Raw genomic sequence first — 17,923 nt, 5'->3', positions numbered from 1 at the left:
ACCAGAGAGGGTCTTTATACTTAAAGGCAACCATGCATCCCACTGTCTGGTGAGAATGAAATCAATGTATATATATGTATATATGCATGTGTGTGTGTGTGGATATATATATATATATATATATATATATATATATACACACACACACACATATACATACATGTGCCTGTGTCTGTGTGTCTTTACACGCATATATAAACCATAAAAATAGCCTCAGCTCTTTTATCCATTCCAAGTAGTCCATCCGTAGAACCAAGGCAATCTTCTTGGTGCAATGATATTGGGTTGCTTCCACATCTGCTGTTAACTTGACAGTTTGTGGCAACAATAATTGGGAGCGATAATCCCAGCAACTAAGAACAAATGTTCTCTACAGGTGCAGCATTGTTACCTTTTGTTGTGTTCTGAATGATCTCAGAATTCAACCAGTTAGTTGCCTACATATTGTTGCCATCTTAGTAATATGCACATGGAACAATGCATTGCTGCTTATATGGATTCCCAGTTCAGACACTGACTCAGACTCTAGGATTGCAGAACCCCATGGTCCTGTGTATTCTGAGAGTAATCATTTTGTAGGTCAATACTGGAGTGCTTAAAACTTGACAGCATTTAATTGCATATTGTTTTCTTCAGCCTACTTGTATATTGTAGTCAAATTATTCTGTAGAGGCATCTTCGGGGTCAATCATTACTTAGAATAAAGTGTACAGCCCAAAGATAAAACCACTGCAATGAGTTTAAACCAAGGACACAAGAGTTTTTGTCCAAATCCTTAAGTACATCGCCTCATTTTACTTTCATATCTCTTTCATATTAGAGACACAAAGTGTAAAGTGAAATAGTTTAATACTTACATTGGTGAGCTTATATCTTCTACAGCATCTTCAAATACCTGTGAATAAAGGTTAAAGGTGAAACTTTAAAAACTATCACAGCAAATAAGTTTGCCATAGAGCCAGCAACATAACATAAAGTATGGCACAATCAGAACTACATCAGAAAATATATTTGGCAGTATTTAGTTACAACGTTTTATGTTCTGAGTTCAAATACATCCAGGGTAAACGTTACCTTTCATCCATCCAGGGTGAGTAAATTCAAGTACAAGTCAAGTACAAAAGTTGATACAATGGTCATGGTTGGAATATCTTGATCATAAGTCTACCTTTAAAGTTACCTGGGGCTAAACAACAACAATCCTGTGACAGACCGGCATCTCGTCCAGGTGGGGAACCTATACGCCAATGAAATTGGGAAACTGGCACTTATGAGCCAGGCATGGCTCGAGAAGGTACAAACAACAATAGTTGTTGTACACACCACATTCAATCTCTCTATGGCACTACTACTACTACTACTACAACACATGCCATACACCAAAAGACATTCTGTTCACCACTGAAAGGGATTTGACTATCACACCACTTACAATACAGCATATCCCCACTTCTTCCATTGAGCATCCAAAGCAAACGGCCACTGGCTGAGCCAACGGAAGAGTGTTTATGTGGTAGCTTTATCTGCTAGAAATAGATGTATCATCCTCATTATTTTACATCCATTTCCCCTGCTGCTAGACAGGTCAGCATAGACCAGGTCAGTTCTTGCTTGAAATTATTGCCTTCATAAATGGATCAGGGAATCACACCTCACTCTCATGTTTCCCTTTTGGTTAGGCATCTACAGCTATATGTCCTTCCTATCAGCAACCGTTTTACAGCATACTAAACGTATTTTATCATATCACTAGCACTATTGAAGTTGCTGCAAGTGTGTGTGTGTGTTGCATGAGGCTAAGAGTGTGTGCATGAGTGTGCGTGTGTGTGTGTGTGTTGCATGAGGCTAAGAGTGTGTGCATGAGTGTGTGTGTGTGTGTGTGTGTTGCATGAGGCTAAGAGTGTGTGCATGAGTGTGTGTGTGTGCATGCGAGTGCGTGCGTGTACCAGTTAAAGCCAGTGTTGTGTTTATATGCTGTTACTTATATGTCGTGTAATAAATAGTGAACAATAAAATAATACAAGAGTGAAAAAAGAATTTGGCGTCAATAAAATCGACTGTACACTTGAAACCAATGCTCCAGCATGGTCACAGTCCAATCTCAGAAACCAATAAAAGTGTATATAACGAGATTTCAATACACAACACCAACAACAACAATAAAAATGATGACTGATCAATGATACTAGTTGTTATAACTGTTGATAACAGTAACTATCAATATTATAGCAAACATTGTAAGAGTAGGCGGCAAGGTTGCCGTTTAGTCCGTTACATGACATCAATAGTCATAGATGTAGTAGTAGTAGTAGTAGTAGTAGTAACCGTATCATGTGCATACTTTGTCACAGTAATCGTTACAGTACAAATATGTATGTGTGTGTGTGTGTGTATTACTGTATATTTAAGTGCAATAGAATATGGTAGAAAAGATTTTTGTGCTTAATATAGTCAATTAGTGCCGTAATGTAAGAATAAGAATGAGGATAATATTCGAGTTAGGCTCGTAGTAGGCAACGGTAGACCGATCGTCGTTGACGGACTGTCTGTCCTGTGTTTATTCTCCACCATCTGGTAGATTTTACACCATCCAATTCGTCATTCATTCCTTCCCACCCTCTTGTTTTCTTTTATCTTAAATATTGATTCCACAATACGCGACTGTAAACAATTCTATTTGAATAGACCACGTTTATATCAATAACAACATCAAATTAATTACAACCAACGAGATTGCTAACATCTGCTTAACAACACATCTCACCTGACGCTGGTCTGCTCGGAAAACATTTATCGTCTGCTAGATTTCACCTCCCCCCCCCCCCAAGGCTACTCAAGCAAACGACAGACGGTCGTTAATTGTGACCCTAAAACACATTGAATCAGCAAATATATTCATTAATTAAGCTGGAGTTTAATACTTGGAAGCTAAAATTTCATCTGTTTCTTTCCTTCTTTCGAAACAAGTGGAAGATAGAAACAATATTTAATGAATGCATTGAGGCGAGAATTCCCGTCAATAAATCGATACACGTGTGGGTGTTAGCGAGGAAAATGCAACAAAGAAACGAAGAGAAGGCGAGAATTAATTGATCGATCGTTTTCAGTTTCATCAAATATTATGCACAGTTAGAAAGACGAAATATTAGAGGGTAGTGGGTGTTATAAAAGTCATCTTACATCACAGCAATTGTCTTGCTTCGTTTTGCCAACTTCTGAGGCGGCCATTCTCAAATCTCTCTTTCTCCCTCAGAAACCTTTCACATTTTAGTACCAAATAAATCTTTTCAAAGACATTACTATTCAAACTTAACAGATTTTAAACTAATAAACATCATATTTTTCCATCATAATTTCGTATAATTTCATAGATTTTATTTCAGTAATAATAATACTAATCTATGCAGAAATTCCATCAATGGCTTAACCGTTCATACTAACTTCCGCTTCCGGTAACCACACGCAACATTTTGTTTTCGTCTTTGTCGCTTTTCTTTTTGGTTTTTTCTAGATTTTTTACAATTATATATTTTTTATTTGGCTGTTATACGATATTATTGTCATGTCTGCTTCAACCGTTCCGTCTGTCAATAACGCCCATGATCCAAGACGACCGAACAAAGTCACACGGTGAGTATCACATATATTTCAACATTGGCGATATATTCTTCGGGATCGCTGGTCTTCTTTTTTTTATTATCAGCCAAATCTCCTTCTACCGGCATAAAAAAAAACGAAAAACTCGAAGGATACATTGGTTAATGCAGTGCTAGATTTATATTTAAAAAAAAAAACGAATCGATCATGTTTTCTTAATCAGGTCTGGGCTGGGACGAAAGCGCAACTGGAAACTATATTGAATCATTTAATGGAAGAAGAGGTCTGAGACAACAAATTTATGGTACAAAAGTATTATTAACGCCGGGTTTATGAATATTTATTTCTTATTTTGACTCGCACCAAGTTTGCATTATTTCTCCTTATCTTCTCTGCTTTATAACTCTGTGGTGTTTAAATATGGAGAGAAAAAAAAAGGCATAACTACAGATTTCTGCCCCTCCCCCTCCGCCGACTTTGGATGATAATAACTTTCAGAAAAATGGATATTTTTTTAATGAAATTGTCTACAAATATACCTCGGACTATGTAGATTCCTAGAACAGAAATTTTGGGGGAATCTACATGATATAACAGATATTCGTAGAAAATTTCATTAAAAAATATCCATTTTTCTGACAGTTATGATCATCCAAAGTCGACGTGGGGAGGGGCAGAAATCTGGGTCAAACTAGCTGCAGTTATGTCCAAATTTATGCAGTTTGGTTTTGTGCCAGGGAGAAGCACCTCTGATGCTATATTTCTGGTAAGGCAGCTGTAGGAGAAATACCTAACCAAAGATAAACCTCTGTACATGGCTTTTGTTGAGATGGAGAAAGCCTTTGACAGGATCCCTTGATCCCTTATATAGTGGTCAAACTAGAGATAGACGAGTCATTGGTGAGAGCTGTACAAGCCATGTACAGGGGTACTGTCAGTGAGGTGAGGGTTGGCAACGAGTATAGGGGAAAATTCAGGGTACAAGCAAGGATCAGTCCTCAGCTCCCTCTTGTTCATCATAGTCCTCCAGGCAATAACAGTGGAATTCAATGTTGATGACCTTGTTCTTATAGGTGAATCACTAGCAGAACTAGAAAAGAAGTTTCAGGTGTGGAAGCAAGGTCTAGAGGTACAACAATATCAGGAAGGTTAACAGGGAAGATAGTTTTTGTATACAGAAAATAGATTCTACCACATGCCAGAGGGGAAAACTAATAGTCAACAGCTTCCGTTACCTAGGTGACCAAGTCAGAAGCAGGGGTGGATGTTCCGAGAGCATAGCTGCTAGAATAAGAATAGGCTGGGCAAAGTTCAGAGAATTCCTACCTCTGCTGGTAACAAAGGGCCTCTTGCTCAGAGCAAAAAGCAGACTGTATGATGCCTGTGTGTAAACAGCCATGCTACACTGCCTGGAATTGAACTCAGAATCTTGGGGTTAGTAGCCCATGCTCTTAACCACTATGCCTTATGCCTGTGGCCAATTATGGATTGAATTTTAGGACTTATAAAACTATGATTTTCCTATCCTTCCTTAATACCGGTTTCCATATGCTACTCATATCTGCACTCGGTCTGCTTAGGAGGTCGTTGCGTCCTAGTATATGTCCTGCTTCTTTTAGTTTTCGTACTTCCCAGTGGTGTTCTCTGTCTATTATTTTAACTTCCTTCCACAGGAGGAGGTGGTCTCCATTTTTCCATACATGATCAGCTATACCCGATTTATCAATATCTCCCCATGTCACAGCTTTGCGATGTTACAAATATTGTTTGATGTGACTCTTTGTTTACAAACAAAATACAGCTAAATGGCCATAGTTGGAGTGTCTCTCATCATAGAGCTGATTATTCATAAGACTGACCAAAGGTTAAAGAATTTGTTATATATAAATTTTGTAATGCATCATTAAGTTAATTGCTAAATTTCTTCCAGGTACAAGTCCCCGCCCAGTGGTGGACCAGTTGATGACCCCACCCCAGATTATATGAACTTACTGGGCATGATATTCAGTATGTGTGGACTAATGATGAAAGTAAGTAACAAATCTACAATTTCAGACTTTGTTTCATGTTTATTGTTGTTGTTTGAGAGATAGAAGTGACGGCTATGTAGCCCCTGTTACATCCTATCTTCACCTAACTCTGATGACCATCCCCATGCAGAGAGAATTCATGTGGGATGTAGTATGACAGTTGGGACATAGAGCACTCTTCCCATTGTCCAGTCTGTTTCTCTTGGCCAACAAATTCTGATAATGGTTACCATGGAGACAGGCGAAGTGGACACAATCAGAGCAGGAGAACTGCTCTGATACTGTACCCAGCACAGTATATAAAACCAGGAAGAAAACTGGCATTGAAGGGTTTTAGGGTTCCATCGTCAAATTTGGTTCGATTTCGATTTCACTTGCCCCAACAGGTCTTCGCAAGCAGAGTTTAGTGTCCAATGAAGGAGAGGTACGCGTAAGCGGGCTGGCTACACCCCTGGCAGAGGCCTCATATTATGGTCTCACTTGGCTTGCCGGGTCTTCTCACACACTGCATAATTTCCAAAGGTCTCGGTCACAAGTCATTGCCTTATCCCAGGTTTTCCTGGGTCTACCTCTTCCACGGGTTCCCTCAACCGCTAGGGTGTGGCACTTTTTCACACAGCTATCCTCATCCATTCTCGCCACATGACCATACCAGCGCAGTCGTCTCTTGCACACCACAACTGATGCTTCTTAGGTCCAATAATAATCATTTCAAATTTTGCCACAATGGCAGCAATTTTGGGGAAGGGGATGAATTGATTACATCGACCCCAGTGTTCAACTGGTACTTAATTTATTGACCCCAAAATGATGGAAGGCAAAATCAACCTTAGCAGAATTTGAACTCAGAACATAAAGACTGATGAAACGCAGCCAGGCATTTTGTCCAGCATGCTAACGGTTCTGCCATCTTACCACAATAATAATAATAATAATAATCATGGGTTAATAAACTATTTTCTTTTCCAGTTAAAATGGTGTGCTTGGGCTGCAGTCTATTGTTCTTTCATTAGTTTTGCCAATTCTCGTTCTTCAGAAGATACCAAACAGATGCTCAGCAGTTTTATGTAAGTTGTTTCACTGATTCTTATTTCACACCTACATTTCTTTAATTGTAACCATTTCTAACATTTACCATTCGTGTTTTGTATCCATTTCTCCATAGGAGCCTGGGTTTGATGAATAGATTGCTGAGGTCTTACTCTACGGCCAGACACCCTTCCTGTCTCTAGCTTTTACCTGTATATGTATATACATATTGTGTGCATGTGCTTAGACATTGGTGGAAGGGCAATGCTCCGCAAACCTTTGCAGAGCTTCTGGGTTTGGTGAGATGAAGTTATTCTCTGAAACCAGAGACCAATCTGAATTCTTACCACAGAGTGAATTCCCTGAAGGCAATTCAGTCAGACTGTGATGGTAATGTAACTGACAGATGAACCCTTTTGATTCCAACCTGCCTGAGACTGTTCATAGTTCTATGGCAAAAATGTCCTGTTTTAAGCCTCTTGGGCCTCTCCACTTGGTTTCCTGAGTAAAAGAATAAACATACACAGCTCAAGAACAACAATTGTAAATTGCAGGCAAACGACTGGACAGAATCATACAATAAAAATAAAAAAATAAAAATTCAGGAGAATAACAACAATGGGTCTTTTTCTCAACTGCCATAATTTCTTCACCCAAATTGCTATTTTCCTCCTCACTTTGTTTGAATCTCTCTCTTTGCCAGTCAAAGTGTAAACTCTTCATCTGAACAATAAATATCATCCATAATTTCTTCAGTTGCAAAGAGTCCAGTCCTTGCTTGTTTGACCAAAGTGCTGGCTTCATCACACACTTGTTTCATTGATCACAAAGATACGTGTTTTTGTGTCCCCCACCTAATTAAAAATAAAAAGTAAACAACAGCTTGAGGTGACTGTATTAACAATAAGTCATAAACAGACCTGATTACAAAGCTGCAACATGATTGCTTGTCTCTGACTGTTTTAACAGGAATGCAGAAGAGATTACGTTTCAGCTATTCTTGTTATTCTGGGAACACAACACAATTGGATTTTGGTGATCGAAATTGAAATCTTGCATGAAAACTTCCTATTAATCTCTTTCAAACACCATCTTAATTAATAAAGTTATGTTTTACTAAATTCTTCATTGCTTTAAAAATTGACACAAAAGCAGGTCAATCTTTGTTCTGCAAACTTTTGATCAAAGCCTCTCTAACCATGACCATCTTGTCCTTTTACAGATACAAATTATCTGAGATTATATCTGTTCTTTCATTTTGTTAAATAGAAGGCTGTCATTTGTGAGAAATTTTGCTGCTATTTCTAGCTGGCTGAACGACCACGCAAGTGGCCAACTTGAAGCTGGATAAACAAATATGTGGTTAATTAAATTACAGCCTACCATCTAGAAAAATGAAGCAATATATTAGGGAATGTAATCCAGGGCACACTGTGTCTAGATGGCCATGGCTGGAATGTCTGCTCAACCAGAACCTATGGGGGCTAAATAAAAACACAGCTTGAGCTAAATCTATCATGAGGTTTCATTCAATACATCACATTAACAAAGACCAATTATTTTGCAAATGTTGTCTGGAAAAGCATGAACACCTCACAGTCTCTTATTTTAGTCTTCTCTAAATTTGTTGCGTTTCTCGTCAGAAATGATTCACTTCCGTAAAACGGATTAAGGCAGGGAACTGCAGGATTTAGTTAAAAACACTACTGAAGATGTTTATCGCAGAACAGGTTGCGTTGGTCTTGCAGTGTCAGAACTAGTGTCATCATCATCATCACCAGCAATCAAATTGAGAGCCTTTATGGCCTCTCGACTTTCAAGAAAGACCAGTTAAATCTTTCTTTAATCACACAACTATTTTAAAAAAGAAGACCAATAGTAAAAGCAAAGTAGGTAGTAGTGTTATTTCAGCTGTTATGGGGCAAAAGTGGTGGTGGTGCCTACCTCTTAGGGTTCACGTTTAGCCCCTGACACAGCTTTCATTTTTTTTTTTTTTTTTTTCTAACCCTATTTCTCTTTCTTCTCCAGGTTGTCCATTTCTGCTGTTGTCATGTCATATCTACAGAATCCTCAACCAATGTCACCACCTTGGTAAACCAACCTCAACAGACAGCTTATCGCAGGCACATTAATTACCTGGAACTCGTTTACAAATTAAACACCATCTCAGATAACACGGCTGCAAAAGGAAAGCATTTTTGGCAAAGTTGAAATTGCAATTGAACAACAAAAGTAATATAGTTGTTTAAACCAATGTGTGTGTGTGTGTAAACTAAAAGTGAAAATATTTTAAAACTGATATTAACCTGTCTTTCTGAAAGTTTTTCTATTTTAATAAATCCTTATTAAAATCATTATTAATGAATTTAAACCTATTCAAATCAACATTTCTGATTGTCAAAGGTGGTACCTTGTTTTCTTTTGTCAGTTTTGAACTGTTTCCAAGATATTTAAAGTTCCAAGAAGAATATGTGTAACCAGTTGCACATTTTAAGTTCCTGTTCAGTGAATTAAATGCTTGTACGATGATTTCCTTCTGGGAACTGTTTAATGCTGGTTTTAAACTTAGTCTTTGCAGTTTTTGTTTCTTTGGTGAATGATTAAAACTTGAATCCTTTTTTTTTTTTCCTTTTCCTTTCTTTCCATCTTCCTAGACTCGAGCTATGGAGATGTATCCTCAGACAGAGTACAAGGTCTTTTTATCTGTATACCACCTTTTGTGGGCTTAGCCATAGAAGATGGGACCAGTTATTCCTGATAAATGCTGTTCGTTTATACAAAACTAATTATTTCCCTTTGAATTTCTAATTTGGCCCTTTATCTATATATCAGACACATAGAACCAGTCCATTAGTGGGTTTTATGTGTGTGTAGCTATTTATCTATCTATGTACACATATGTATGTGTGTGTATATGTTCCTAGACACACACACACATATTTCCTCCTACTCTTCTCATGTCTGCCTTTTGTGTTGGCAATGAATTCTGCTTTTCTTCCTGATTGTATATGTTTCACTTCATTAACAAAGCTAAATTAATTAGTCAACTCTTGTGGATTGGACCCAAAACTTTCAGTTTTCAAATGAGTGACAGCATTTTCTTTTGTAGCCTAAATATGTGCCACAGCCTTATAGCTAGATTGCTGTTTGGGTTGACAAAACCCTATAATTATGTGTTTGTGGAGACATGGGGGAAATCCATGGCATGTATGGTGTAACCTCCTTTTTTAAAGTTAAAATGCGTGCACACACAACACGTGTGTGCTTACAGTCCTCTTCCACATTGGGTTTACAACACATAGTTGCCATGGCAACAACACAAGGTTGCCATAGCTACAACACGGGTTTTATGAGAAAAGAGGAAGAAACAGTTCTGTAATAAATACTTTTCCAGGTATGGAAATTATTATTAATTTTTTTAATTAAATTATTTTTGCCTTTTCAAAGATTATTTTGTTCCTTTTTTTTAGGGGTCAATAAAATACAGAACCAGTCTAGAAGTGGGTTTCATGTTATAACCAACTCCTTTTAAAATTGCTGACCTTGTGTCAAAAAATTAAAGTATTTTTTCTATGTGTGGGGAGTTAATAGAAACTGTTTGGTTGTTTTAATTTAGGGCTGACTTAATATTTAATGTAAGGAGTTTAAAAAAAAAACAAACTAGAAATAACTGTGTTGCTAAGTTGTCAGATTTAATAGGAGGAGAATTAAAAAATTAGTTTGAAATAATTGTGTGGTGAGAGAGAAAGATAAAGGGATGGATACACAGACAGATAAATTGATGTAGATATATTAGGAAGCAATTGAATAATTCAAAGAAAGATAAGCTGCCAAGGAAGTTAGTGTTAATGTATTTGATATTAGAAATCATCACCATTTAATGCCTGTTTTCTCTGCTAGCATGGGTTGGATGGCTTGACAGGAGCCGCACCAAGTTCCTGTCTTGTCTTTTACAGTTAGATGCCCTTCCTAATGTCAACCGCTTTACAGAATGTTTGTTCGTGAGGACATAAGACTGAAACGGGTCTAGAGTTGCCTTCCATTTTTACTGAAATTATATAAACTAATGGTTTCCAATTTTGGCACAAGGCCAGCAGTTTTCTCTTATGGTGGGCAGAGTAAGTCACATCAACCCCAGTGTTTTACCGGTACTTATTTTATCGACTCCAAAAGGATGAAAGGCAAAGTCGACCTGAATGGAATTTGAACTCAGAACGTAGAGACGGATGAAATGCCTGGCATTCTAATAACTCTGCCAGTAAGTTCCATATTTTCCCCGAAAGATGGTGCTCTAGCATGGCCACAAGCCAGTGATTGAAACAAATAAAAGTAAACATGAAGTAAAACAAAAAAAGATGATCCAACCGAAGAGACTCTTAAGTGTGTCACTCAACTTGCTAGAGATAGCAGCTAAATCTTGCTTGAATCACATCTTGACTATTTTCAAATCAAAATAGAGAACATTTGCTAATGTAGTCCTTCATACATTTTGGTATTTGGTGGAAAATGTCTGAACGGATGGTCACGGCTGGAATGTCTTTGGTCTTAGATCTGCTGGATTAGAACTAATCTTTGGTTAAACAACAAAAAACATTTAGAAGTAAAAAATTTTTAAAGATCAAAGACAAGACTTCAGGGGGGGGGGGTTGTGAAATGAAATACAAGATGGAGATGTTGAAGTGGTTGTGTTGGATATTTAATAAACATATAAATATTTCAATCTTAAGCAAGTATTTCAGTATATACAGCTGTAAACAATGAAATTACTGATTATTGTATAATTTGTACAGAGTTGAGCAAAAACAACAACAAATTAATCTTCATCTTCATAATAATATTAATAATAATAATCTATACAACATAATTGTTAATTATATGTTAATGAGAAATGAGGCTGTTTTGCTACAAATATAAAACATAATGTGTTGGGTGTTAAACCCTGTTGAAACACTTTCCATGCAAGGCACACTTCTTTATTTGCTGCTACTTAACCTTTGTTAAGAGTTTACGACCTGTCGTGTGAAACTCTGTTAGTTCCATATTCAGTACTCTTGTCTTACCATTTACACAGCAACATATTTTATGGCTGACAGTTCACATAACGAGAGAGAGAGAGAGAGAAAGAAACCCTTTGGTGTCCAACAAAGATAATCAAACTGACTGACCATTTGTATTAACCATGTCAAAGGTCTGATCATTGTTTATTTTTCTAATTATTCAATAGTTGTTTGTGATTAAAAAAAATTAGTTTTACTTCCCACTGTGAGAGGGATCTGCCAGCCAGGACTTAGGGATTGCCTAAGGTGCAGAGCTTACACCAGCCTGTGCAGGTAATGGCATATAATTGTTACCAATGGTTTCATTTGATTGCAATTATTGTAGCTGGCAGTTTTTGATGACTCTTCAGAAGTGCATAACCTCTTTCATGATGGAGGAAAATAAACAGTCCTGGTTCACTTGGTGACAATAAAAAACCAGAATGAAAAGTTATATCATTTTCCAGAAAAGAAAGAAGTGTTGCTTCCCATGAAACAATGTCAGCTGTAATCGAAGAGTGTTGGTTCTGTACAAATTTCTCATTTTCTAGTCCAAAAAGACAAAAGGGGGGACAATTGCATTGCAAAAAGAAATTTCCTATCATAAGGGCAGTAACAAAATATTTTTCTCTTTGAGTTCATAAAACTACTTTGCATGAATTTTTTAGAATGATATTCCTCTCAGACAAGCAATACTTACAACATCTACTTCCATATATATTTGGCTAGTATTGTAACATTGTACCTCTCTTGGATTCTAAAAGAGGTTCTGTGATTATTTAGCTTGGCTTTAAAGGGGTTCGCTGCTTTCTCAACATGTTTTTATATTCCAATATTATTGTTGCTGGACAACGCCATCGACACTTCACAGTGCACAGCCTCTGCGTTGCACTGATCATTCACTGAGTACGTGTTGCTTAGGTTATATGAGCATCCTGCCTCCACATTGGGCTGAGGGGCATTCATTAATATTTCTTTATACCAGGCACACAGCTAAATGATACAGCAGAAGACATGCAACACAAAATCAACTGGAAACTGCAAGAACAGCCAGCATTATGACTGACAAAGAAAGAGTAAACTGTTGGAGCCTCAGACACACAGGGGAGTTCATCATATATATATATAATGTGTGCGTGTATATATATATATATATGTATGTATATGTGTATATATATATATATATATATATATATATATATATGAATGTATATACATATATCTATATGTATATATATATGTGTGTGTGTATGTATGTATATGTATATACATCATCATCATCATCATCGTTTAACGTCCGGTTTACATGCTAGCATGGGTTGAACGATTTGACTGAGGACTGGTGAAACTGGATGGCAACACCAGACATATGTATATATATATATATATATGTATATGCTTATAAATATATAATTTAGAGAAAAAAACAATTCTTGAATTCATCCATGAAAATCCAGTCACATAGAAAAATTTAATAAGTAAATACACTAAAAAGACCTGTAATAAAAATACAAAGTAATAAATATTAAAATAATAGAACGACTACACGTGTTTCATAACCACATTTTCAAATAGAAAATAAAATAAAAAACAAATTTGATTCAAAATAAATCAATCGAAAATCAATTCTATTCAAAAATATAGCTAATCCTCAGGTCAAAATACAATAATAATAATAAAATCAATGTATATATCAACTAACAATAAATATCAAATGAATTTATATAAAAATACTTATTTTACCAATAAATAAAAGAAAAACATTTAACAATATTACTGAAAATAAATGCAATACTTATCTTATCAAAGCTTTAGTTTAAACTAAAGCTTCGATAATATTGTTAAATGTTTTTCTTTTATTTATTGGTAAAATAAGTATTTTTATATAAATTCATTTGTTATTTATTGTTAGTTGATATATATACATTCATTTTATTATTATTATTGTATTTTGACCTGAAGATTAGCTATATTTTTGAATAGAATTGATTTTCAATCGATTTGTTTTTTATTTTATTTTTTATTTGAAAATGTGGTTATGAAACACGTGTAGTCGTTCTATTATTTTAATATTTATTACTTTGTATTTTTATTACAGGTCTTTTTAGTGTATTTACTTATTAAATTTTTCTATATGTGACTGGATTTTCATGGATGAATTCAAGAATTGTGGGTTTTTCTCTAAATTATATATTTATATATTATATATTGTGAAATTTAATTTAATTTTAAGTTTGATAAATTAAATTAAATTGGATTTTTATCCCTAATATTATTATCATATGTATATGTTTATATATATATTTATATATATGTATAAAACCCTTATGAATGGATTTGGTAGATGGAAACTAAATGAAGCTTGTTGTATATATGTGTGTGTGTGTGTATTAAGTTCTGTAAGCGTGTCACACTGATGTGAAGACGCATGGCTCAGTGGTTAGCATATTGGGCTCACACTCATGAGGTAGTGAGCTCAATTCCTGAACGAGGTTGTGTGTTGTATTCTTAAGCAAGACATTTTATTTCACATTGCTCCAGTTCCCCCAACTGTAGAAATGGATTGTGATGTCACTGGTGCCAAGCTGTATTGGCCCCTTTTGTCTTTCCCTTGGATAACATTGGTGGGCATGGAGTGGGGGAGGCTGGGTGACTGCTGATCTTCCACAAACAACCTTATACACACTTGTGCTTATGAGGGGAACTTTCTAGGTGCAATTCTTTGGTCATTCGTGACTGAAGGGGGTCTTTACACTTTTATATGTGTGTGTGTGCTTATGTGTGTGTGTGTATATATATATATATATATATATATATATATATATACGTATGTATGTCTATATATTTTGCTCAGACATTTCGAGACTAAAACCCTGGTGTAGAACTCAATGTACAACTGCTTCAGAATGAAGCATGAGTCAAGTAGAGAGTAGTTATAAGAAAGTGCGATAATAAATGATATAACTTCATCAGACCCTCAAATATGCATCAACGGAATACAGCATTCTAGTGATGGGAGGAGTCTTTGATTTTCTTCCTCCACGCATGTATTTGTTTTCTCATTGGTCATACTTGTTTCTTATATATCGTCGTCCTTTAACGTTCGCTTTCCATGCTAGCATGGGTTATATTTCATAAATGTAGTTATTTTCCCCAAAAAATTACACTTCATATTCAAACCTCTGATGAAGCTATCTGGTGTTACTCAGGCACTCAACTATGAATCCACTGCATCTTATAGCAGAAACAGGTGTAAGCTAATGAAGTTCATAAGATAATCGCTTATTCGTTATCATCTCATTTTCTTATATGTATTTATATACACTCATGGATATTGAGTTCTATTTATCCTGTGTGTTCTACCAAACCTACACTTACATATATGTGTGTTTGTTACTGTATGTACATATGTGTGTACATAAAATTACATCTGAGAGATTAAATGTTGTGTAACAAAATGCTTCAACTGGAGCTGATCCCCAACAACTGCTATACATCTCCCCACCCGCTCCCTCACCACAGTGTCTACGCTGATTCCAAAATAGTTTTTATTCACAAAAACATTATTCTTATGAGTTTCATATATAGAAGAAAGTGTTTCAGTTATGAAAGCTGAAATTGCATTCTACACAGTTTTCCCAGTCGTATTACATGACCCCCCCCCTCCAGACAAACTAGCCCCAATGAGACTAAACCTCAATACTGATTGTTTCATGAACTTTATTGTTTCCCCTATTGACACTAAAAATAAATATGAAATGCAGAGAAGAAGAGGAAGAAGAGTCGGTGCAGGGAAGGAGGAAAAGGCATTTCTAGGAGCATCCCTCTCACTTGACCAATTCTATAGATTACTATTTCATTCAGATTCCTTCGACATGATTACAATTTGTTTTTAATGCTTATGCCAACCTGCCTGACCCCTAACTGTTTTCTATTTAAAGGGATCTAAATTAAAACTTTCCATCAAAATTTCATGTTTCAAATATCAGATTAATAATGACAAAATTATTTTACGAAATTTTTCAGTATTTTCAGAATTAATTGAAACAAAGGAATATATTTCAATGGAAATATGGTTACAAAGGGTTATATTGAAAATTTCGTCCGGATATATGAAGAGAATATAAAAGTAAATAACAAGTGTTTGAACCCGTCTTTATCAGGCAAAAAACATTTGGTTTAAAAACCAACATATTTGTAAATTGTAAATTTGCTGATCACCTGTAATATCTAAATTTCATCAAATCATTCCAATCCTATTGAAAAATAAATATGAAACAATCAAAGACAGAAAAGTTTTTCCATATTTTGAATGGATTTATAAAGGAAAATATAAGTTTTCTGACTTTGTAGGCAACAGAAAGACAAGCTTTCAGCAGTTTTATATTTACAATCAATCTCTCATCTCTCTCACACACACACACACTCTCTCTCTCTCTCTCTCTCTCATCCACCTTCTCTCACTCTACATGGCAGTATGAAGCTCAAAGTACAGTTAAAAGTCCCAGCATATTTTGATTATAGACAAAGTTCTTTGCTGTCCCTCCTCCGGGCTTTCGCTGCCAAATCTCGAGCTGTGACAGTTGAGGAAGTCCTCGGTCGGAATTCCAGTTGACTGTTTTCTTCATTTGTCGTTGATTGTGCTGCTGAAGCCCGAATAATCAGGCTCCTGTTTCTAATGAGGGAAGGATACAAAGGTGGATCGATGCCATTTGTCATGCTCTCTTCGTCATCCTCATCATCGTCGTCGTCGTCGTCGTCATCGTCATCATCATCTTCTTCTTCAACCATATCACCATTGGTGTCAATACAGCCCTGACTTTGTTTTATTGATTCCACTGTGTTCTGGATGTTGAGGAATTGTCTCCTTAAAAGAACATCGTGTTGACGAAGATCAATCTAGAAAAAAATGAAACCAGAAAAACATGAAAGCTTTCACTAAGCACATTCATTATATTAGACTGCTACATAAGTCTTAAGCAAGTTGTTTTACTCTGGTGAGATATTTCAATATGCCAATTTTGTTCTTACACGCACACACACACACACACACACATATCATCATCATCATCATTTCACATCTGCTATCCATGCTGGAATGAGCTGGTCTATTCGACAGGATCCCATAATGTCAGGGGATCATGTACTGCTGCCCGTGTCTCTGTTTGGGCATGGATGCCCATCCTAATGCTTTTTCCCATGGCTCCACCTCTAGTAATTCACAAGACTAAAGACTGAGTGGAAGAAAGAGATGGCAAAGGGTTAACTGAAGGGACAAGAACAGGTTTGTTGCTACAGATGAGATACGCGCCTACCCAACATTATATAAGGGTGGGTAGGAATAATAGGGTGGAGCTGGAAAGATAAATAAAGATGGTGGCAACAAGGTGTCAGAGTGTATCCTCAAGACATAAGAAGGTGATTAGAAGAAAGCATGGGGACAGATCAAAAGGGGCTATGTTTGTAAGAGTTGCTTAGAAAAAGGAAACTGTGTGTGTGTGCATTCTATGGCCTTGTGCACAGTGATACAAAAACATTTCAAGAAGAGACTAGGTAAATGCCTTTTAAAAGAAACCATCATCATCATCATCATAAACATTCATTTACTTCTCTGATCCTTTTCCATTGTGGTAACAATTTTCTGAGACAGTGTCTTTACAGCTGGAAACTCTTCCTGTCACCAACACTTTCACTCACTTCATACAACACACCACAACCATAAAAAGAAAAAAGGAAAATGGCAAAAAAGAGACTTTTGTGTGAACACTCACCAGTTCATGTCGCAACCACATTATAGCTTGGCGCAAATCTGCCAATCGACTCTCGTTGTTTGTGCCATTGCATGTCATATTGGTTAAATGCATATTTTCTAAATCACGGAATGACGTAGCTTGATGCACAAATCTTTGAAACCTCTTCGGCAGTTTTACAGAACCAGGTAGATGGGCATTGTACAAAGGCACAACATCCCAGTACCCACCTGAAATAGAAGCACAAGAGATCTATATAATAGCATGTCTTGGACCACAGCTAACTGGACTGACCACCAGACCACTATGGATGACCTAGGGTTAAACAATAACATACATTTAGCAATATTGACATAGTCGAGAACATCATCATCATCATCATAATTTTATGACTGTCCATTATGCTGTGATGGGATGGACAGCTTGACAAAATACTAAACAAACAACACTATGTATAAGGCTGAGCTGCAGAATGGCCAGA

The 17,923-nt window shown here is 36.3% G+C and overlaps 3 protein-coding genes across 3 annotated transcripts in view; 1 reads left to right on the top strand and 2 right to left on the bottom strand.

Annotated features, from left to right (window-relative positions):
- LOC106872246 (tetratricopeptide repeat protein 39A) overlaps positions 1-3,335 on the bottom strand; it is a 56,288-nt gene extending 52,953 nt beyond the window's left edge. The window contains exons 1-2 of the mRNA XM_014919164.2: positions 3,181-3,335; positions 858-895 (exon numbers count right to left, since the gene is read on the bottom strand). Coding sequence (XP_014774650.1) covers positions 858-895; positions 3,181-3,228 — 86 coding nt within the window. The 5' untranslated portion in view covers positions 3,229-3,335. The remainder of the gene's footprint in view (positions 1-857; positions 896-3,180) is intronic.
- Positions 1-9,273, top strand: part of LOC106872247 (PAT complex subunit Asterix) — a 21,973-nt gene extending 12,700 nt beyond the window's left edge. Inside the window, exons 2-5 of the mRNA XM_014919165.2 lie at positions 3,512-3,630; positions 5,528-5,627; positions 6,597-6,694; positions 8,685-9,273. Of these exons, the coding sequence (XP_014774651.1) occupies positions 3,563-3,630; positions 5,528-5,627; positions 6,597-6,694; positions 8,685-8,751 (333 nt within the window). The 5' untranslated portion in view covers positions 3,512-3,562 and the 3' untranslated portion in view covers positions 8,752-9,273. The remainder of the gene's footprint in view (positions 1-3,511; positions 3,631-5,527; positions 5,628-6,596; positions 6,695-8,684) is intronic.
- A 6,705-nt stretch (positions 9,274-15,978) lies between these two features.
- LOC106872249 (uncharacterized) lies at positions 15,979-17,700 on the bottom strand. Its single transcript, XM_014919169.2, has 2 exons — positions 17,464-17,700; positions 15,979-16,591 (listed from the first exon to the last, which is right to left on the bottom strand). Exons 1-2 carry the CDS (start codon positions 17,554-17,556, stop codon positions 16,211-16,213), a joined length of 474 nt encoding a protein of 157 aa, XP_014774655.1. The 5' UTR covers positions 17,557-17,700; the 3' UTR covers positions 15,979-16,210.
- Positions 17,701-17,923: the final 223 nt, after the last annotated feature.

The sequence above is a fragment of the Octopus bimaculoides genome, chromosome 7 (assembly GCF_001194135.2).
Source record: "Octopus bimaculoides isolate UCB-OBI-ISO-001 chromosome 7, ASM119413v2, whole genome shotgun sequence".
Taxonomy (NCBI): Eukaryota; Metazoa; Mollusca; class Cephalopoda; order Octopoda; family Octopodidae; genus Octopus; species Octopus bimaculoides.
The sequence above is the reverse complement of the archived record's forward strand: the minus strand, read 5'-3'. Positions and strand labels throughout refer to the sequence as shown.